The sequence below is a fragment of the Fistularia commersonii genome, chromosome 8, assembly GCF_037954325.1.
Source record: "Fistularia commersonii isolate RoL2024-O1a breed Wild chromosome 8, RoL_Fcom_v1.0, whole genome shotgun sequence".
NCBI lineage: Eukaryota > Metazoa > Chordata > Actinopteri > Syngnathiformes > Fistulariidae > Fistularia > Fistularia commersonii.
The window spans coordinates 6,637,830-6,660,313 of NC_141291.1; the positions used below are offsets into that span (position 1 = coordinate 6,637,830).

General features: G+C 48.8%; 2 protein-coding genes across 4 annotated transcripts; one reads left to right on the forward strand and one right to left on the reverse strand.

Annotated features, from left to right (window-relative positions):
* Positions 1–34: 34 nt before the first annotated feature.
* Positions 35–11,082, reverse strand: mbtps2 (membrane-bound transcription factor peptidase, site 2). 2 transcript variants are annotated; one of them, XM_086150794.1, is made up of 12 exons: positions 10,366–11,082; positions 9,127–9,527; positions 7,466–7,614; positions 6,742–6,880; positions 6,393–6,496; positions 5,863–5,990; positions 4,805–4,923; positions 4,503–4,683; positions 2,057–2,163; positions 1,670–1,868; positions 1,439–1,514; positions 35–1,152 (listed from the first exon to the last, which is right to left on the reverse strand). In XM_086150794.1, the coding sequence occupies exons 2-12, from the start codon at positions 9,199–9,201 to the stop codon at positions 930–932; spliced, it is 1,500 nt and encodes a 499-aa protein (XP_086006920.1). In that variant the 5' UTR covers positions 9,202–9,527; positions 10,366–11,082; the 3' UTR covers positions 35–929. The 2 variants fall into 2 exon arrangements, with proteins under 2 accessions (XP_086006920.1, XP_086006921.1); XM_086150795.1 differs by lacking the exons at positions 9,127–9,527; positions 10,366–11,082 and having other exon boundaries at positions 6,742–7,248; positions 7,466–7,600.
* A 120-nt stretch (positions 11,083–11,202) lies between these two features.
* Positions 11,203–20,772, forward strand: smpx (small muscle protein X-linked). Of its 2 annotated transcripts, none has more exons than XM_086150798.1 (5): positions 11,203–11,336; positions 13,580–13,637; positions 16,632–16,721; positions 17,533–17,685; positions 20,251–20,772. In XM_086150798.1, the coding sequence occupies exons 2-4, from the start codon at positions 13,602–13,604 to the stop codon at positions 17,680–17,682; spliced, it is 276 nt and encodes a 91-aa protein (XP_086006924.1). In that variant the 5' UTR covers positions 11,203–11,336; positions 13,580–13,601; the 3' UTR covers positions 17,683–17,685; positions 20,251–20,772. The 2 variants fall into 2 exon arrangements, with proteins under 2 accessions (XP_086006924.1, XP_086006925.1); XM_086150799.1 differs by lacking the exon at positions 11,203–11,336 and adding an exon at positions 11,731–11,827.
* Positions 20,773–22,484: the final 1,712 nt, after the last annotated feature.

A 22,484-nucleotide genomic window follows, 5' to 3' on the forward strand; every position in this document is an offset into this window, starting at 1 on the left:
ACTCTTCCGAGAAAAAGACCCGCAAAACATGACGTTCCATTCAGCAAAACATATCCAGTTTATTTCAGGAAGGACTACTGGAGAAGATAGAAACCCAGAAACGGAGTCCGTGGAACACGACCTCCACAAACGGAATATCTTTAAAATTGTATATTTAAAGTATATTCAAACCCGAGCATCTACACCTGAGCTCCAGGAGCTCACATACAGTGATCAAGCATTGATGTATGTGTGTGTGACATATTAACAAGAACACAAACACCACGGAGGAGCTCCACTCCGTCACATTACAAACAGTGAAACGTGGTATGAAGTGCTTAGAAGAAGAGCAGGAAGTCCTTGTTGGAATGGTTCTGCTGGAAGGGGGGCGACAAGGGAGCAGACGCCATATTGGGTCCTCACAAACACAACAGCCATGTGTGTGTCAAAAAAGGGTCAAAACCAGAGGGTCCCAGGGACCAAGTGTCATCACCCAGTCGCCAGTTCCTGGGCCTCTACTATATCCCCCTTCCACAGGACACACGCACGCACGCACGCACGCACGCACACACACACATGCACACACACACACACACACACACAGGGACCCCCCCTCAGACAGCTGTGGTTAAATGTTGGAGGAGTGTGCTGGGTGGGTAGGTGCTCACTATTTGGCAGGGATGCGTGGCAGGTGGCCCCAAGATTCTGGGGATGCAGGTGTCTGGGATGTGAGGGTCTGTAAACAGTCAGCACTCATCCACCGTGCACATGCTTCAGAGTGCACGGCGTTAGAGGAGGAAGAGGAGGGTTTGTTGCTCCATCACACAGCGCTGTCGGGTTGTCGGTTCTACCCTGGTTGTGATCACAGTATAACGGTCCACTATCGGTCCACCCATCCGACCGCATCCTGAGTGGACCCCCTCCCCCACTCCTGGGAGCTTTGGCTTCAGCTACCGCGCAGTGACCATCCACAGCCCTAGAGCCACGTTGGCTGCCAGCAGGGCGCTGCCCGCCAGCAGCAGGAAGAAGCCAATCAGCTCACGCTTTTGACGGTCTGTTACTACAGTGACCAGGGTGGCCTCCAGCAAGGCATTGAGCATCCATTGGCCGTCCAGGGCGAAGCATGGCACGGAGTTCACCACGGCCAAGGCGCCGGAGAGGGAGACCACATATCTGAAGGGGGGGTTAAGGACCATTAAACATCGTGGAGCCTCTCACGTTAGAAAATGAGAACCTGTTAAAATCCCTAGGGGATCTCCAATTTAGAAACACTGACATTTGGGAACCAATGGAGACCTACAGAGGAAGCCAACGTTAGAAAGCTCCACAGCTGAAGGCTGCATTCAGACAGCAGGGCCTCAAGATAACCCTCAGCCAGGAGAAGACGAGGAGGGTTCATCTCCAATCAACGACCAGAACGACTGAAGGTTAAATTCTGCAGGAAGCTTTTAAAGGATACTTGCAGAAGGTCTCCAGGAAGACAGGCAGGTCCATGTGGAGGAAGCTGAAGCGGGGCACGAAGTTGCTCAGGCTCACTGGACGCGGGAGACACACAGGAGGGCTTTGAGAAGCATGTTAACAGTGATTATGTGAGGAGGCCACGCCTGCACACGCCCGAACACCTGCTTCATCACTTGTAGAGCTGAGGGTGGAGTTCTGAAGGCTCTGGCCGACACTAAGGCGTGCGTACCTGCGTGCTGCAGGTGAGGCGGGTAGCCCACGAACAGCATGTGTGAGTCCGGGGGATGGGTGACCCGGATGAAGCGGGTCTGGTTCTCCAGTGAGGGCGTGACGCACACGCTGGGGCCACGGGGGTGGGCGGCGCACTCGCCGTCGGCATGACATGTCCGCGACCCCGTCACCATCTTACGCACCGGCATGCAGGCATACTGCAGGGGGAGGCAGTAAACATAACCTATATAAAAACATATTTTCTACAGTTACAGGTATGTCTTTAGTCCAGATGTGCTGAAATCAGATTATTTTCATGGACCTAAACCAACCAGTCAGGAAAATATGAAGTACTACGCGGCTGGGTTTGTCTAAAACACACTGTGTTTGTGTGTGCGTGCCTGACCTCTCTCTCCCTGCTACTCCTGCTCTGAGGTTTAATGTACGAGAAGCAGAGGTCCGTCAGGCTGTTGTTGCTGCAGCAGTCCATCGTCCCATCCAGCCGCTTGAAAGCTGCAGAGAGAGGGAGGAGGACGCATGAGGGATGTTTTTTTTTAGATTTGTGAGTCTGTCGGGGGGTAGCTGTCGCTCACAAACAGATCCAGGATTGCTTCTTTCATGTACCACCAACAGATGCAGAAAGAACAGGAATAATCTGCCCCATAATTGAAATGTTAACAAATATTATCTTCGTATCTATTAGAAAAGTAACGAAATTAATTTAAATGATACACTCATCAGTCCAAATATTAGCAGCGCTCACGCCAACACCGGTACCCTGCTTGATTAAGCTGCTGTATCCTTCGGTGTCTCCCCAGCACTGGCAACTGTGCTGGTCCATTAAACTGTAGGTCTGAGTGAGTTTCATAGTGACGTACAATTCCCGTTACACTATCAACGATAAAATCTCAGCGTACGCGGAGTGCGGGTTTTGCTTTCTAACACTGGATCCAGAGCCCACTGCCAGCGCTTTCAAAGGAAGGTGCATGGAGAGTCTGATGCACGGTCTGCAAAGCTTCATCCAGCCTCATTTGTACTGTGTCGCCTGCAGCTGGCACAAACTGTGCAGAAACTAGCATTAAAAACCCAAATACTAGAATAAACACAAGCACTGTGCCGCTGAACTGTCCTGCACAAACACATGCTTATACAGAATACCACACTAGTTTATTATCCCTATATGCTGGCTGTATTTATTTAGCTATGCACTATTTAATGTCCATTTCAACTTTTATCACATTGAATTCACATACCCATGTGTATAATATGTGCATCATATCCAATTTGTAAATCACCTGTAAATTATTGTTGTACTGCACCATGTCAGAATGTTAATTCATTTATCATATCTGCTATTTTGCACTTCTGATTAGATGCCAAACTGCTTTTCATTGCCCTGTGCTTGTGCAATACATGTCAAATTACAATAAAGCTGAATGTTATCTAATTTAAGATACAAAAACCAGCAACAGATACAAAAACTGCAATTAACAATACAAAAACTAGCATTGAAAACACAAAAGCTAGCATCACATAATAAAAACTAGCATTAAAAATACAAAAAACAGCATTAAAAAACTTGCATTAAAGATACACAAACTAGCATTACATGTATCAAAACTAGCATAGAAAAAAGAAAAGCATGAAAATACAAAAACTAATAGATATACAAACTAGCCTTAGATACACAAAAACCAGTGTTAAAACTATACAAACTACAGTATTATAAACTAGTATTAACAATACAAAAAGCAGCATTGAACAAATAGAAACTAGCAGTAAAAGTATATAAACTAGCATTATATAAACTAGCATTATAAAAATTTGTAATACAAAAACTAGTATCAAACTAGTTTTAAATATACAAAAACTAACATTGAAAGTATAAAAACTAGTATCACAAACACTAGCATTGAAGCTACAACGACTAGAATTAAGAAAACAAAAACTAGAATTAAAAGTTGAAATACTACCATTGAAGATGAAAAAAACTAGCATTGAAGCTACAGAAACTAATATAGTAGTTTGTGGTTTATGGTGGGGGTTAGGCTCAACAACCGACTGCCATGAACCAAAATCTGCAATGTAGCAACCATGTTTACATTTCTTAGTTACATATATTTATATATCGAAAACCTTTATAATGCTCCCCACCCTCTCATCAACCTTTCCCATACTCTTAGAAATACTTCCTATACTTCCTAAACACGCTGAGGTACAGGGCCGGATATCCAAACATTTGGACATCATAGTAAGGGTTGAAATAATTCAAAAAATTTTATGGATAATTCATAAAAATGCATCTGCGCAGAGTAACAGTACACATAGTGATCACATGTCTATGTGAAATGGACAAGGCAAGTTGCTGAATCCATCTAATGCGCAGGAGATGCAGGGGGAAAAAAAAGCTATTGTGGCTCTGGTCTGTCACCACCCAAGAAAATGCTTATTTTATAATGAAAATAATTGATATGAAAACACAATTATATCGCAAAAACCAGAAGCATAGTGTAAAAACGCGCAATGCTAAACTATATAGAATAGTTAAAAATGCGCAATACAGTAAGAATGGTGATACAGGTGGGCGGGAGGACCGTATGAACAATACAAAAACTTCCTCGAAGGATCGAGAGGCAGACTATGTCACATAGCTTCCACGGCCTCCACAGGTCATGTCTTGCTTTCCCTCACAAACACTGATCTGCAAATCCCACAGCAGGAAACACCAGGAGACCAACATTTACTGACAGCTCAGGTCTACCAGGGTCAGGACCTCAACGCAGGCGCGGGAACGGCTGGGTGAATGACCTTATGTCTATATGTGAATGAGTGAATGAATGGGCTCCACCCACCTCGTCCGTGGGCCCAGCTGGGCTGCAGGCTTGCGACGGGGACGCAGTATCCTGTCTGCGGTGCGTGGGCGAGGTGAGACAGGCAACTGGTCCAGTCTTGCACCCCCCGGACGGGACAGGCCTCCAGTTTGGTGACCAGGTCCCCCACGGACAGGCCCCTGGGGCCGGCGGCAGCGGAGCCCTGGACCCAAACACATCCGCGGGTCACCGGGACCAAGACAGGAGGACCTTTCTACGATCTACGTCACCCGGAGTCCTCTGAGGACAACATTCAGGAGGATCGAAAAAGCTTCTGCACTCACCGCCACCACCTCGGTGACCAGAGCTCCGGAGCCGCTGGAGTACACGGGAAACAGCAGGAGAGGCAGCAGGAAGAGGAAAGCCAGCGCCGCCACGCACAGCACAAAGTTGTGCCACACTCCTGGAGAGAGGAAGAAAAACGCAATCCTCGTCAGATGCACGAAAGCACGCACACTTGTTTCAGAGTTCCATGTCCTCTGAAGGAGCTGCACGCAGACCAAAGGTTGGAACTTCAGAGATGTCCTACATCCGGGTTCGTCCAGTTCGTCCAGCATGCAACCAGTTTTCCCAGGACCCTGGATGCATGCTGCCACACACACCTGACTTTCTCGCACAAGAGGCTGAGGGTGACAGATGTCTGAAGACGCCTGATCTCTGAGCTACCAACTTGTCTATCCACAGAAGCTGGTTTCGATTCTTAAAAATAATAAACATGAAGCCCTCATCAGTTCCTGCTGGAGTCTGGGGCGCTCTAAGGAGAAGGAACCATGAAGAGGAGGAGGGGCTGCAGGCCAGTGGAGGTCAAACCTTCAGCTTGGGGTTTAACCAACTGGACAACCGCTAGTGACAGCTGATCTTTGCCAGCTGGAAGAGATGCTGCTGAAAAATGGAGGCCTCATCCATCACGTCTCCACCCGGCTGTCTGCTGTGTCTATTGTGACATGAGGGCGGCACTGCTGCAACCCACGCATCCCATAATTCTTTGAGAATTAATTATCCTAGTTTTGACAGGTGGTTGTTGAGCCAGTAAGTTTTGGTTTCCTCCATTTGTCCTTCATGTGTGCCATGGAACCCCTGCCTGTGATTGGCTGGGCGGGCAGGAAGTAACCCCACCCCCACCCCCACCCCCTGCCCCCCTTTCTGCAACTTGAACCATCAAAACTTCATAATGTCCTTATCATAGCATTTTAACACACTTCCAATCCAACAGGGGAGAACATCTCAGAAAATCTCAGGCAGGCTTTGCTGGTAGGGGGTCTTCTGTGGTCTCTTGGAGGAGATACGGCCTCGCGTATGAAAGGTGTTTTCATCCAGAGTTTGGCGCAGGAGACAAACTCACCGGCGCAGAAGATGCGGAGCTGCTGTGCTGGCGAGATGAGGTTGAGGTGCGTGGTGAAGAGGTCCACGAACGCCCCGGGGTACAACACAAACACGAACATCCCGAAGCCGTTGACCCGCACCTGCTCCCTGGGGGCACAGCAGAACACTCCATGTTACACCTCCGACCCGGAGGACCCGCTGCAGGAGCCATGTGCAGGTGGACAGAAGACACCACAGATGCTATCAGAAACAGGCTGGACTAGTTCACAGGTCAGGAGATGAGTTCCCCTTCTTCTGGAATGCAGGGATCGGGGTTCAGAGAAAAATGAACAGACGAGCGGCGAGATGTTCTTCATCATATCGAGGAGATGTTCTGAAAGGGCTGGTGAATACACAGAAGGTGGGAGGGGTCTGGGGGTTTAAAGACTACAAAAATGGCGTCTCTGCTGATACTTTCTATTCTAAATTGTCAGTGAGGGCACAGTCTCTGCTGGTTGACATGACAACAGGCTCTAAGTGTGTGTGTGTGTGTGTGTGTGTGTGACAAACCTCAGTGCTGCCACGGCATGACCCAGCTCGTGTATGACCCCACTGAGCAGCAGGGCGGTGAAGAAGTAGAGCAGCTGGTTGGTGGGCAGGTTGACGCCAGGCACCTGGAAGCAGCAGGAACCAGAAGAAGAAACCAGTCCAGTCATTCTTCACACACACCCACGGGAACATCTTCATTGTCAAATCATTCGTTTCTGAGGGAGCTTTACGAAAACCGTCCGGCATATGTACGAGAGCAAGCTCAGCTGTAGAAGATCAGATCCATGAGGCACGACCAAAAACCTCTTTTCCTCAGAAACCAGCATTGGCAGAGGTTTCCCGCATCCTCATCCTCACCATCTCTACTCACCACCACCTGCAGGGCCTGGTGGCCTCCCATCCTTGGGTTGTCTGTGGTCATCTGAGCCAGCGTCTGCTGCAGCGTCCTCAACAGGAGCACCACCGACCCCAGCATGGCCACCAGACCAAACACCAGCCCGCTGTTGAACCTGACGACACAATGGAGAGGTGGTGCATCTTGAACACCAGCACGACAATGGACTGTAGTCCACGGCATCTCCATGACATCAAAACTCTCCAAGAGGAAGAACATAAAGGCTTAGATGATGGAACGGGAGATGGAATGATGGAATAGGGTCAAGACGATGCTCTCGTAGAAGACAGGAGGCAGCAGAGATGAAGATTTGGAGGTTCCTCTTTGGGAGTGAGGAGGATGGAGAGGATCAGGAAGGAGGGACAGCACAAGGTAGATGTTCTGGAGATAAAGTCTCGCTGAGATGGTTTGGACATGGACAGAAGGGGGATGGAGAAGATCTGGGTAGAAGGATGCTGAGGTTGGAGCTGCCAGGCAGGAGGTCTGGAGGAAGACCAGAGAGGAGGTTTATGGATAGAAGGGGAGAGGACAGGAAGGAAGGCGCTGTGAGGAGAGGCTTAAATGGAGGCAGGGGATTGGCTGAGGTTAAATGGAGGCAGGGGATTGGCTGAGGGTTAGACGGAGGCAGGGGATTGGCTGAGGGTTAGACGGAGGCAGGGGATTGGCTGAGGTTTAGATGGAAAAGCAGACGGATCCTCACCACAGGTAGAGGGCCCGGGGGTTGATACGGGCGCAGTAGGCAAAGAGCCTGTTGAACATGGTGGTCTGCCAGCGCAGGTGGAACGGGGACAGCATCAGGCCTCGGCTCGCCAGCCACGACTCGTAGCTGACCCGGTGGCTTGTCGACGACTGCGGAGGACACGGAGGAGCATCAGGGTGGGAAAAACACTTCCTCACCATTCACACGTATTCTACAACTACCCGAACGAGTATATGCAGTACTACTGCGTGGTAGTACTGTAAACAACACAAAGTGACTTCAATTGAGATTCAAATACATAATTGTTAAAATGAGATACTAAAGTTGGAGTCTATCCCAGCTGTGATTGGGCGAGAGGCCGCGTTCACCCTGGACCGGCCAATCACAGGGCTTCATATAGAGACACATAACCATCCACGCTCTCATTCATTGGAGCACCGAGGTCTTCAAGCAGCTCCCTCCTCCTCTGGGGAGATCAGACCTCTCTGGCCTGCGTGGAGACCCCTGGGACGCACACAGCCAGCTGTGAGGCACATGGTGCAAAGATGGTCTGAAGACACCGAGGAGCCACTGAGGAACTGTACATGCACATCAGCTTCATTTGAGCACTGCATTTAACCCATCATGGATGAACCTCGGCAGCCAAACAGCAAGGCAATGGGCTCTGATGGACCCAGTCTCCGCCCCATGCAGAACATCACTGCAGCATCGAGCAGCTACTTCGGCGATACATTCCTGCACCCCGATTGTGTGAAGGTGAGGTGTGCAGGTACTTCCTTCCAGCTGCAGTTCGGCTGTCAAACAGCAGCTCTGCTCCCAGCAGACCTCTGTCATTCATTCATTCATTCACCCGCACACCCGGACGTGTTGCTGCTGTGAGCCGTTGTTGTCTGATACTAGTATTTTCCATTTTCGCACAAAGTGTTTATTGTTTATATTTTCATTACACACGATATTATTGTAAACCACAATCTTTAACTATATTGTAGCTACTACCTGAACTACTGACCACTTTCTGCTGTGCTAACGAAATCATCACTGTGAGACAATTCAAGTCGTTCACCCTCTCATCCACATGTCAGAAACAGAGCGTTTGTGTGTGTGTGTGTGTGTGTGTTCTTGAACTGGTACCATGGTACCACTTCAGTTCATTTGTCCTATTATCAGTTGTGGGTGTAACTTAAACAACTACTGGCTTATGCACCTGCAGTTTGAAGAAGTGAATCTTTATCTCAGGTATTTGGACCGAATATGGATACGTTTAATTAATTTCAATGTGTTCATAACCTCGGTTTCTTCTTCAGCAAAGTATTAGATTCTGCAGGGGGGGTGTGGTGAGGCGGAGCTGCAATTCCCCGCATCGCCACTAGATGTCAGCAGATCATTCACACGGCTCCGTTCATGTATTCATTAGCAATGAAACCGTAAAACGGGCCAGACACGATCCGTGCACGGGATGCTCATCATCCTTTCCTGAAGGTTGAACCTTTCCAGGATGTGGAGATGAGACAGGCTGAGAAAGGGAAAGCTTTGGAGCTGCAACCCAAGGCTAGCAGCGGGAACTAGCTGTCGCTTTGTGTAGCCAAGGTCAGCCCTCAACCATTCACAACAACACGCTTCTGGCAGTTCATTTTCCACCCGCGACACGTCCGTGGACTCACCCTGAGCAGCGTGTCCGCCAGGTAAACGGCGCACCAGGCTGCCATCACGCACACTAGCAGGGACACGGGGATCATGGTGCTTCGTCCGAGCCCGACAGCCGACACGTTCAGGCTCGCCGCACCGCCTCCATCGCTCCGCCCGCCGGCCCTCCGTCCGCCTACGCGTTCCGGCACCACATGTTCGCCGGGACGTCTAAGCTCCGCTCGGTGCGGACATGATGACAGCAAAGGTGTGTGAGATGCTACGGCTCAGGTGAATCGTCAGCACAGCCAGCATTCACTTCCGGATTGGCTCTTCTTCTCTGTTTACAACGCAGCGCTGGGGCTCATTAGCGCCATCTAGCGGTCAATCGTGGAATTGCACTCGGTTCACATGGGGCAGGGAGGACACACCGATTCTGCTGCTCATTCAGGAACGGAGGGAGAAGGAAGGAAGGAAAAGAAGAGGAAGGTTCACGACGATTTACATAAAGCGTTGCAGCTGTCATGAATAAAATAAGGAAATTATTACAATTCATCTCTAACAGGAATGATGTGTCTGGAGAATATTTCAGAGGCCGGAGGAAATATTGTTTCGGTTTGTGCAGGGATCATGCCAGACATTATGCATCTATAATAAGCGTCTCATCTCACGCCGAGATGTTTGGCACTCGGAAAGCAGCCGTCGTACCGATTCGGTTGTGTCGCAGCCTCCCATCGACGGAGCGGCTGCACTGACGGTGTCAAATATCTGAGCTAAAAATAACTTGGTTATTTCTACTTCATTGTTCATGGTTTTACGCTGGAAGGCCGAGCTTTCCATTTTCTTTTAATTTTTATTAATGAAACACTCAAGTCTGTCTGGCATCGGCATCATGCCAGGAGATGTCAGAGGTCCTTACTAGACAGGAGCTTGTGTGTGTGTGTGTCTTGATGCCTTTCACATTAACAATGCACTTGAAGTGCAGACACAAATTCAACATGGAGAGGGTTCATTGTTCAAACAATCCGAGCCAGAAAAAAGCTGCAAAAGTTTCTGATAGACCCTCCCTATGTTCTGCAGGGTGAGCGGCTGCTGCCGGAGCAGAAGGAGAACTTCTCTGATCTATGATGGAAACAAACACGGACTCCTCACTCCCTCACTCACCCATCAGCCGTCAGATCAGAAATGGAACCTCATGCCAAATGCCGTGCTGGGACGTTTTTTATGGGTTTTAATTGGATCACCCTAGATGTTCTGCTGATGTTCTGTCTCTTTACCGTGGGTTTTTGGAGCAGGAGAAGATATTCAGCTCTGCAGTGAGAAGAAAGAGGCAGACATCAGGCGGTTCTGGTGGCGTGCCGCAACATCTATGGAAAAGATCACACTATACGAGGTTGAGGCACGAAGAGCTGGAGATACAACGGATCGCAGGAGGATCCTCCAGCCAGCAGCAGATGTGTCTCCTTCGTGTAAAGTTGCAGGGGGAGGGTTCCAGTCTCCTTGTTATAAACCGTTCACCGGCCCATCAAACAGACACAAAAACCAGTCCGGTCATTAAAACAATGGTTTGCTGAAGTCTGACTTCCTGTTTCCTCCTGGAAGTTCATGAGTTGGGCGTGATCTGGGGAACTCACGCCTGGATATCCAAAACAGACTCGACCCACATCTAACAGAGGCGTCTTCAAGAGGAAAACAACTTTGAAACAACATAATCCTAGTACTACTACTAATTACAAAGATGATACTAATTGTCATCTTCTTGACAATGACAATAAAACAACCACAGAATTAGTATAATGATAATGATGACACTTCAATATGTAATATACTATACCATGATTATAATTCTATCTACTCCTCATGCTAATCTTCAGATATCCTCTGCCATGATCTCCAGTCCTGGACCAGGTGTTCCCTGCCGTCTGGACGAACACCTGGTTCCTCTGTGGATGTGTTTGCATGTCTGAGGGAAACTTCTAGATCAGAGTTGTCCGCTCCTTCTTCTGTGGTGGCGGAGCAGCATCTCCGGACCGGGCCATCGTGGGAGGCGGCCCGTATCTACATGCACGCACTCCGAGGGGCGGGAAATAAAGGGCGGATGAAACCCAGGCATTGAGCATTTTTACCAGCGTGTCTGGTTCCGAGAGGGAGGAGCCTGCAGCCGCCGGCCAATCAGGGCCGGCGGAAACAGGTCAGGTAGCAGAAGAGGACCTGCGATAGAGCGCAGAGCAGCCACACACGCCAGGAGGTAAGACAGCAGACACACACACACACACTCAAAACTACCCACTCGGTGACCCATCCACCTACACACGCACACACACCTCTAACTCCCAGTGATGTGGGCCTGCAGAGGCATCAGAGTGTCTGAGCAGAAATAGGCCGATGCCATGCCAGCTCCCCGGCTGGGGTCGGGTGCCGGGAGGACGGTGTGGTCCTTCTCCAGCGGCTGGAGGACGTGCAGGGGGTGCTTTGGTGATGGCGGTGGAAAGCAGTGAGAGGTCTGGAGATCCTGGAGGTGTGAGCTGCTGCTCCGCGGTGTCACCGAGCGCGTGCAGGGACGGAAAGCAGGTCCCCTCCGAGTATCACGTCTATTTATAGTGAGAACAAATCCCAGATACGAGAGGAATCCTGCCGCCGCTCCGAGGCGGGGGGGAGGGAGAGCTGATGATAGACCTAAAGTCTGAGAGAAGTACTGAGAGAAAACACCAAAACAAATGCGAGTTGCGTCATTGCCAGGTGAGTGCGCATGTGTCCCACCGCCAGGTGTTCCTTACCTGCTGGAGCTCCATCCCAGCTGATGTTAGTTCCCTTCTAATTCCTCTCTGACTACTGCTACCCGCCGGTTCGCCCCGCACACCCGCGGCGTAGCTCTAATTCACGGAAAAGCCTGCGTTGTTCTTCATCAGCCGCGCTCATCCTCCGTCCCTCGACACAACGTCCATGTGGAGCGCAGCGACACCTTGCCGTGACACCTGGAGGCATGCTCCAGGTTTCTCTGCTGGAGCCAGAGGTTCTCATGACCTTCCACCTTCCAGGGTTTGAATCCAGGCTGTTACCTTTCAGTGTCTCTCCTTCAGAGGCAGCAGCAGACAGGGCTCAGATCTGGTCCAATCACTCATTCATTCATTCATTCATTCATGAATTAATTCATCCATTCATTTATTTGTTCATTAATCCATCAGTTGATTCACTCAGCCACCCATTCAAAGATCACTCTTTCATTCAGTCATTCATTCAATTTGCCATTTATTCATTATTTCATTCATTCAATCATTTGTGCATGTATTCATTCATTCATTCATTCATTCATTCATTCATTCATCAGTTCAGTCATTCAATCACCCAGTCATTCATTCATTCACTCACTAATGAATTAATTCATCCATTCATTAATTTGCTCATCCATTTAATCATTTCTGCATTCATTCATTCATTCATCAGTTCATTCACTCAGCCACCCATTCAAAGTTCATTCATTCACTAATTCATTCATTCATCCATTCATTCACCCATTCATTCATTTGCTCATTCATTTAATCATTCATTAACACATCCATCCATCCATCCGTCCATTGAGAAGGACACAGGGAGCCTCTAGTGTGTGTCTGCCCTCAGAGGTCAGAGGTAGAAAGTCTCAGCGTGAGAAGGCATCAGGCAGCTGCTGCTCGTGGTAACATTCATGTAATCCCATATTGTGTGCATGAGCTTTTATGTGTGTGTGCGTGTGCGTGTGTGTGCGTGTGTGCCTGTGCGTCTGTGTGTTGTTGTGCAAACATCACCCTGGAAACCCCCCCCACCCACCGCCAGATGAACTAACTAGGCCATGGTTAGAGGGGTGGAGGGGTGCTGGTGGGGCGGCAACAGGATGGAAGAAGTTGAAAATAACTGAAGAGAAGAGTCTGCAGGCCCAGGAGGAATTAGATGTACCGATGGACGGACTCAGAGCTCAGACCCTGTGAGCTTTTTCACCGTGTTCCTCTTTGACCCTCAACCTGACCCCGAGGGGGAGCTCTAATGGAGACCTTGAATCTTCCAGACATGTGAATGAGAGGTGAATGTCTCTCCAGTTGTCCCAGTGATGGCCCAGTCCAGGGTGAGCCCGCCTCTCGGCCAATCACAGCAGGGACCGGCTGCGGATCGGGACAGAATGAATGAATGATGGTATCAGAATCAGCTCCTTCTAAGATGTTCACTGAATAAGTTCACAGGAACATCCTGATGTCATACAGAGATGTACTACTTTTGCCCCCCCGCCTCTCTGCCCCCCCTCATCAATGATTTAGAGAGCAGGTCGTCTTCTTGCCTCTCACTGCAAAGTGTAGCTTAGCAACGGAAATGCTATCCCAGCCCTCAAAACCCCACAGAACCAGCCCAGTGCCGCCCCCACCTACGACACACACTCTCTTTCTTTAGCTCTCTGTCTGACACACACACACACACACACACACACACACACACACACTGACTACCTGTGCTCTGTGTGTGCAGGTAGTGAACTCACCGGGCAGACATGTCCAAACCCTCATCCAACGTCAAGGCCCTGCAGGTAAACACCCTCATCAGTGTGTGTGTGTGTGTGTGTGTGTGTGTGTCTGTTGGGGGTTGCCGGTGCGATTCCTGTCCACTCTGTGTCCCAATGAAGGGTCCAGACAACATGTTGAGATATTTATTGGTAAATGCAAATGCAATGTTTGAGTTTTTTTTTCCCACACTGTGCAAATTGAGTATCAAGGCTAAGCTAGTGCAGCGTGTTAGCCAAGACAGGGATGCAGGCCTGTATGTGTGTGTGTGTGTGTGTGTGTGTGTGTGTGTTATTGGCTTCTGGTGTGCATGGCAACGGGGGGGGGGGGTGGTCTCCCTCACCTCCTCCCTCCTTGTTGTGCTCGTTTCCTCGTCCAACCATGAGTAAGTCCAAACACCTGCCACCGTCAGGACGGAGACATGAAGGCAGCAGAACATCTCCAGAGTAAACACTGTCCACGGCGATGTTCTCCTCACCACTCCAGGGCCTCACAGCTGCTAAACAGTTTACGTACATAGGTTTATATATATGACGTGTTCCTGGAACTCCTTTAAGGCCCATGAGATGCTGGAGGTCCAACTCCAAGTCCATAATGTAGGGGATGTTTGAGTTTGTGCACAAAAACAACACATCAATAGAATTCAAAAAACAAATCTGAATGAATAAAACTCCACACTGGCAGATGTTCATGTAGAACGTGGCGGTAAACACTCCGATGCAGACGTCTGTCAGAGGAGCTCCATCCTGACCGCTCGCTCAGAGTCCACCATGGAGGAGACGTTCTGAAGGACACCGGTGGATGTGAAAACAACCAAAGAATGCTCGGAGACAGACCCGTCAGTCCGATTGATTCATTGATTGATCGATTGATCGATTGTCTTCACTCATTGGCTGATGAATCCTATCTGCATTGTCCAAATGTAATGACTGATATTTCCTTCCCCTCACATCAGAGACCGAGAACTTATATCCCAACGTCCATGACAGATATTCCCCCAAAATATTCCCCCCATGACATAAACCCCCCAACAGATACCCCTCTATGACATATACCCCATCTGACCCTGATATATACCCCCAAAGTATAAGACAATTAATTTGGGGGGCTATTATACATCCATCATCTGTTTGTGTTATAGAGGCCTTGAACTGATTGCAATGGTATGTAAGATATATTATATATAAAAGCAGAGATCAGATAGAGCCACAATAAAGGGCTGTATATGTGTGTGTGTGTGCGTGTGTGTGTGTGTGTGTGTGTGTGTGAACTATAAATATGAAGCCATCATTTGAGACTGTTCATAAAATATACCATCCTGATGCTAATTTCAGTTTATACATAATTGCCTTTCTATTCCCTTCGTACACAAATATTGGCACAGAGATCCCCATCGGACCTTCAGCAGAGACACGTCTTGCCAAGCTAGATGTTTGGATGCCTAATCTAAGCCCAGAAAGTTGTCCGCCGTCTCTCTGGCTCAGGAAAATCCTTCAGAATGAACCATTTCATGATGATAGAAGATAAAGAATTGAAAGAGTGACATCTGTTAACTATTAACCCTTGTGTAATGTTTATATTGTTGTTACTCAGCCAGCGTTTGTGGGTCTGATGGACCTGTTGCATTTTGTGGCTTTTGATGCCTCACAATCAAACACTTTTATGTTAAAATACTGAACAGATGTTTACCAATTAAAAGCAGCATAAATAATATATATGGTTAATATTTGCCCTTTACCTGTGTTAGGTCACATTTATAACTTATTATTTAAATGTGTATTCTGACATATGGTCTTCACAGAAAATGAGCCAAAGTAAGTGAGTCTCAGTTTGAAAAATTAAATAATTTTATAATTTTATAATTTTTCTTTTAATAAAAAGTGAAAACGGGTCCCACAGACCCGAACACCACACAAGGGTTAACTAATCCGTGAATGGGATCCAGTCCACCTCCAAGTAAGGTAGGATTCTCCAGGTTATCCACAGAACTAGCTGGACCAACCATCGGGAACGTGAGGAAGGACCGATAGCTACTAGACTGAAGTGCCGAGACCAGGATCAGGTCAGCTGTCACCGATGGGGTGACTGGTGGTTAATGCTAGTTAATGTGTGACACCATTGGTTTCTGTTGGCTTATGCTATTAAATGTTGGTTACTATTGGTTAATGCTAGTTAATGTTGGTTACCATCAGTTACTGTTGGTTAATTCTAGTTAATGTGTACCTGACAGGTGACTGATGGTTAATGCAAGTTAATGTGTGCTACCATCGATGACTGTTTGTAAATGCTAGTTAATGTTTGTTACTATTGGTCTTGATTGGTCAATGCTAGTTAATGTATGTTACCACTGATTTCTGTTGCTTCATGATAGTTAATGTTGTTAACTGTTGGTTACTGTTGGTTAATGCTGGCTTATTGTCGGTTACTGTTGGCTTCTGTTGGTTGACGTTGGCTAATGTTGGTTACTGGTGGTTTGTGTTAGACGCCGTTGGTTAGAGATGGCTTATATTGGTTTCCATTGGTAACTGCTTGTCACTGCTGGTCAATGCACCTTCCGTCGAGGTTCGTCCTCCCTCTGAGCTTGTGATCTGTGGAACGTCGGTAGATGTTGTTGTCTCCTCGCGAAGCTCAAGACGATAAACAGCCGCAGGCAAAGCCACTTCACAGAGATACAAGTCATGGCAGGCATGCTGTGAATGCAGGAGATCCTTCCGAAAGGCGTCCGAGCTCTGAGGGAAACCGGCTTCCGCGGTGCCTCGGGGGGGGGAGCAGCCGCACACTTTCGCCGGGCGAACACAACACACACAACACACACCACCATACTCACAACACACTGGACTCTGAAGACAGCGGCACGAAACAGGCGGCATCGGGGGACGGTGACAGCAACTGTGTGTGTGTGTGTCTTTCATACACCCTCAAGTTCCTTTTTTGAACACAATGACAACAGGAAGTTTGGGTCACGTGGGGGGGGGGATGGTCAGGAGGCGGAGGTGTGAGCCTTTGTCGCTGTCCATCAGGCTAACTTGAACATCCCGATGGGAGGTCTGCGTCCGGGGGCGGGGCTTCCTGTCAGGAGGAGAGAGGAGACGGCGGCGGACACAGAGGAGGTAAGAAACACGGGAAACGCGGGACTTTCAGGAAGGCATGTGATAGAAATACAGTGGGGAGAACAAGTATTTCATACACGGCTGATTTTTCAGCTTTTCTCACTTGCAAAGCATTCAGAGGTCTGTAATTTTTATCAAAGGTACTCTTAGACTGTGAGTGACGGAATCTAAAACAATAATCCAGAAAAAACATTATGATTTTTAAGTAATTAATTTGCATTTTATATTTGTTACATGAGAAAAACAGAACTTAATATTCGGTACAATTCTCCCCGCTGTATATATCAGTGCTTGGGTGACTTATAACACAGCGGTTGTGTGTCTCCATCAGACTCCCTCTCAGACATTGTCATCTTTGAAGCAAAACTGCACGTTACCATGGCAACATTGAATAATTACAGGAACCAAACATCATTTGAACAGCTGTCATTTAGTTTTACTTTGGATTCTCCCCAGTAGCTCCCTGAACACGTAGCAACATCTAAATGTGTTATTATCATATTCATACCTGCCGTGGTAGTCGTGTTATATTAAATGTGGTTGCCACGGGAACCACAAAGCTAGCAAAGGAAAGGAGAAGCAGAGCATGATGTTTGCAGATGACGCTGTGATTAACAGCGAGAGCAACGTCGAGACAGGTAGGAGCCGGAGAGAAGAGAAATGAAGGTCATCAGCAGTAAGACAGAATATGTATGTGTGAATGAGAAAAACCCAAGAGGAACGGTGAGGCTACAGGGTGTGGAGATGAAGAAGGTGGAGGCAGATGACTAAGGGCTCCTCTTACATCATGTATCCACTCGTGTTCTCACAGGCTCCGTCTCCAGAGCAGCCAAAAGAAACCTCCCAGACACCGGAAGAAAAGAAGATGTTGCCAGGGGCAGTGAAGCTTCCGGGGCCGGCGGTCAACCTGTCCGAGCTGCAGAACGTGAAGAGTGAACTTCGATGGGTGACCAAGGACTAACCAGTAAGTGACCCTGGTTATATTCTGCTCCTTCTAAGGTACCGAGACACTTGAAGGACGAAGATACTTAGAAAGTTCATCCATTCATCCATTCACACATCCATCCATTCATGGGTGAGAGGGTGAATGGTTGTACGTCCCCATATGGTTCCTTGTGATTGGCCAGTCCAGGGTGAACCCCGCCTCTCGCCCAATGACAGCAGGGATATGCTCCACCCCCTGTGACCCCGGGTCAGCACAGGCAGTGTGGAGAATGAATGAGTGAATGGATGAATTAATGAATTCATTATTTAATGACTGAAAAACCATTTCAGCCACTGCAACGTCATTCTGTAGGACTCCTCCCTGCATCGCACTGAAGCTTCAACACTGGATCAATTTCACCCAGTCACACATTCACCCAGTCACACACACCCAGCAGGGCTGCCATGCCTAGCAAGGAACCAACCAGAGCAAAAGCTAAATAACTTCATGAGTCCACAGAAGTACATGTTGCACAGTAATCGGAGCACCTACCTACCTACCTACCTACTTACCTACCTACCTACCTACAGACCAACTGACTGATCGACCAATCTATCTATATACATATAGATATATATTATAGATGTGAAAACTGGTGCTTTTGGATAGGATGGTCAATCAGGGTTCAAATAGCAAAGCTGTCAATCAAAAATCTGTGTAATAATGAAAGGATGTTTTTCTATCGGTTTGACGTTTTGGTCAATTTACTCCAAAACATCAGGTAGAGTTTGGATTACGTCCAGGCCGGTTGTACTGCAGTGTACTGGAGTGCCCTGGAGTGCACTGGAGTGTACTAGTGGTGAGCGGTGTATTTATGGTCACCAGAGATTGTCAGGCGTTTGGAGTGCTTGGCGGTGCATCAAGAGTCCGAAAGAAGATAAAAGCAAATGCAAATCAGAGTGAAAGCAGTGAATGTGCAAACGCCCACAAGACGTTCAAGTACTGAGGACGAGGACCGCCGCGGCTGTCATCCAGTATCTGCGGAGTATATCCTTTATATCAAAGAACATTCAGCCGCTCTGGAGTTCCAGGGAGCGTAACATAAATTAAAGATTACCTCCTCCCGCACAGCAAAGAAACACGACCCACCACTAGGGGGTGCTGTGGGCCGCAGGACTTCCACTCAGGTCATGCAGCGTGCCCATGCTGCTGAGTGTGGGCAGGAAGGCTCTATTTATACTTTACAGGGGTGTGTGTGTGTGTGTGTGTGTGTGTGCCACACTGCGGGCCGGTTTGTGCAGTGACTCTCAGTGGGGAACGCAAACCATAATATCCAAACAGCATGGCTGTTCTGGCGGCGCCCTGAGGACCACGGAGGTGTTTGGCATAAATGCTGAAGACAGGTGGAAGGAGGAGGAGGAGGAGGAGGAGGAGGATCTACTGAATTTCCCCTCACATCCACATCTTGTTAGCTAAAGATGGAGAAGGAGAATGAAATGATCAAATGTTCTCATGGCTGTGAATGATTGGGATGGAACGGACGCTCATTTCAGAGACGTCGGGTTTATTAGGGAATTAATCTGGTCCATGATGAGAAAACAAGCAGAAGCAGAGGAGCTCCTGGTGTTTACAAACGGTGGAGCCGGCCATCGTTCCCTCGGGAGATATGGCCACACCTGAGGCAGGTGTGATCTTCAGGTGCTGCGGAGAGGATGAACACGCTGGGAGGGTCAACTAGAAGGTGAAATACAAGTGAAAGGAAACTTCCATTGGTGCAATCCATGGACCATCTGATCAATGAGTGATCAGAAAAAACAAGGTTCCAATGTGAACATCTCAAGAAGGCTGAAGGTCGACCAATGAGACTGATCTATGCGCTTCTCCTTCTTCTAGTCCTTTGGGCTGCTCCCTTCAGACAATCATCTGCCTCCATCTAACCACCTCCTCTCACACCATCTAGCTTCCTTTCTTCCCCACCTCCATCCACAAACCTCCTCTCTGGTCGTCCTCTTGATCTCCAACCTCAGCATCCTCCTCCCCAGATCTCCACCGTCCCTCCTCTGTCCATGTCCAAACCATCTCGGTGTGACTTTATCTCCAGAACATCTACGATGTGTCGTCCCTCTGATGGACTCCTTCCTGATCGTCACCATCTTCCTCACTCCCAAAGAGGAACCTCCACATCTGCATCTCCCATCTCCTCAGTGTCTCCAAAGCAGGCAACTCTTTGCTCTATGCTCTTCAGTACCACCTCACCGCTTCTCTGCCACGCTGTCATCGACAAACGAGCTGAAATCATAGAATCGGTCACGGGTTCACGGTGATGAGGAGGAGATCGTCAAGATGGTCGAGAAGAGCTTCAGCCCTTCGAGATGATGGTTTTGGTGCAGTTTGGAAAATCAAATAAAAAGACGGAAACTCTAACTGGACAGGACTAGGATAGGAGACCAGCTTTGGCCAGAAGAACTTTCAATTACCGTCTCTGGTGACTTCTTGCTTCTCCACTGGGCTTCCACCCACTGCATGAGGGTGGAGGTTATGGGATAGGTTTCTGGGCTGTGAGTTTGCTGTGAACACCCCTTGTCCATGTGTGTCCTTCTCCAGGACTCCGGGCCTGACGGAGTGCGAAGCGGGCGATCTTCGTAGACACACATTCAACCACTACCACCCAAGAGTAGTAGCTACTGTCCGACCCCAAATCCCTGCCGACCCCAACGACCCCCACCCCTCCCCCACCGACCCTCGACACAACCGCCTGGTAGGACGGCTGGCATCTGCAGACACGTTGGGTCGGGATGACCGAGAAGCCGGAGACGGTCTTTAACTGGGTTTGTGTGTGAGCTGTACCTTGATCTAGAACATAGAAGCCTTCTCATGCCTGGACTTTCTGAGGAGAACAAGTTGGACTGCAGGTCTGCGTTATTTCTATTTCCACCTCTTTTTTTTCCCCAGAAATGGTTCAGTTCTGAGGGATATTTATTGTACGTCGACACCTGAGCTTTCAGATCTTTAGCTTCCCGGTCCACGTGGAGACACCTGGAGTCAACAGCCTCGGTCGGGTTCCTCAGGTCCAAGAACTCTGTAGCAACACCAACTACTGTGTGAATAAAGGAGTCTGGTCATTGCTGCTCCCTGGTGGTTATTCATGGAATGACTGTGACCTGAGTGCACGTGAGTCAGCAGATCAGCACGCTGACGAGTCCTGCTCGGAGTTGACGGTCCTCGACTTAAATCGGGCTGTGGTCCGCCGAGGGAAAGGAAAAGAAGTCTGGATGCCGCGTTGACCGACCTGAACGCCGATCTTCTGTACTCAACCATTCGACAAACAAAAATACAAGGCCTCGCGAGGACTTTGGAGCCGTGGGACATCTCACTTCTCCGTGAGGTGGAACGGTCTCCGCTCGTATGGCACCTTCACTCTGGAGCCGGACCTCTGGGAGCAGCTTCTGCATGCAGACGAGACAGAGCTGATGTGACGGAGCTCCGCCGCCGCAGCAGCTGAGCCTCGGCCGACCCAGGGTCCCAGGCGGGGGGATGACGAAGATGAGAACAATCAGGTCGCTATTTCAGACGAGGTTTTCACACTGGAAACCCTTCAGGGTCCAGACAAGAAGACGATCCAGACTGACCTTCATGTCGGCGGCGCAGGCCGGACTCGTGAGACGGATCCATGAATAAATGAGATATAAATAATGGGCCGATGACACCGGACAGAAAAGCGTGGAGGCGTCACCCTGACATATCGCCGGTTATCCTCTCTCCAAACACCCTGGCCATATGCTGATACCGGCCAGGACCAAAATAGACTGAGCCCCAACACGGGGGTCTCCGGGGGCCGAGGGCGGACCTGCAGCACCCCGGTTCAGGCTGGAGAGGGGAGCCGCGAGAACAGCTTCCTAACAATCGATTTTATGGACCGCAGCCGTCACAGTGAACGGCGGAGGCGGAGGCGCTCCATGGTGGTGCATAGATACGTCCCGAGCGCCATTAACCGGTTAAGGTTAGGGTGGGGTTAATGGTGTCGGGGATCATGATCATTATGATTCTTCTAGAAATATGAGTGTGACTCAGAAGGACAGGTGGGATGTAAACACCTGGATATGCACTGAGAAACAGCCATTTCATTTGAGTAAACAAAGGGGAGGAGGACTTCTCTCTGCACGCTCTGTCTGCAGGAGGCTTCCGCTGCGGATTGCAGACACACAGTTACGTGTGTGTGTGTGTGTGTGTGTGTGTGTGTGTGTGAGTATGCATGCATGTATGCATGTGGGATGTATGCAGATATGTAAGTTATATTGTATGTTGGTATGCATGTATGTGTGTGTGTATATTTGTTCATATGTATGTATGTGAGTGTGTGTTTGTATGTATGTATGCACGTCAGTGTTTGTGTATGCGTGTATATGTGTGTGCATGTGCGTGTGTATGCATGTACGCATGTGTGTATGTTTACTTATAGATATGCTATGACAATTTTTTTTATCTCTTTTTAGTCCCAGTGAAAATCCCTTCAACACCAACAACAAGCGCACTATGTTACCGCGACCTTTGTGGAATACCACTTGAAGCAAACGCAGGCTATCACACAAGCGCACACACACACACACACACACACACACACACACACACACACACACCCACACACACACACACACACGGCAGCAGGTCGAATAGTGTCCACATCTCTGAGCCATTACAGCATGTCTCCATCACCACATCACATGTTCTGATGGTCTCACACACTCACACACACACACACACACACACACACACGCGCACACACACACACACAAACACACACACACACGAAGCAGCTGTAGCTAAGTTTAGCCTCCATC

Coding starts and splice junctions, on each gene's coding strand:
- mbtps2 (XM_086150794.1), bottom strand. CDS start 9,201: ATGATCCCCGTGTCCCTGCTAGTGTGCGTGATGGCAGCCTGGTGCGCC. Junction 2,164..4,502: donor CAGCTGGGCCCACGGACGAG/GTGGGTGGAGCC, acceptor CTCTCTCTGCAG/CTTTCAAGCGGCTGGATGGG. Junction 1,869..2,056: donor GGAGTAGCAGGGAGAGAGAG/GTCAGGCACGCA, acceptor CTCCCCCTGCAG/TATGCCTGCATGCCGGTGCG.
- smpx (XM_086150798.1), top strand. CDS start 13,602: ATGTCCAAACCCTCATCCAACGTCAAGGCCCTGCAG. Junction 13,638..16,631: donor CCAACGTCAAGGCCCTGCAG/GTAAACACCCTC, acceptor GCTGTCCATCAG/GCTAACTTGAACATCCCGAT. Junction 16,722..17,532: donor CGGCGGCGGACACAGAGGAG/GTAAGAAACACG, acceptor GTGTTCTCACAG/GCTCCGTCTCCAGAGCAGCC.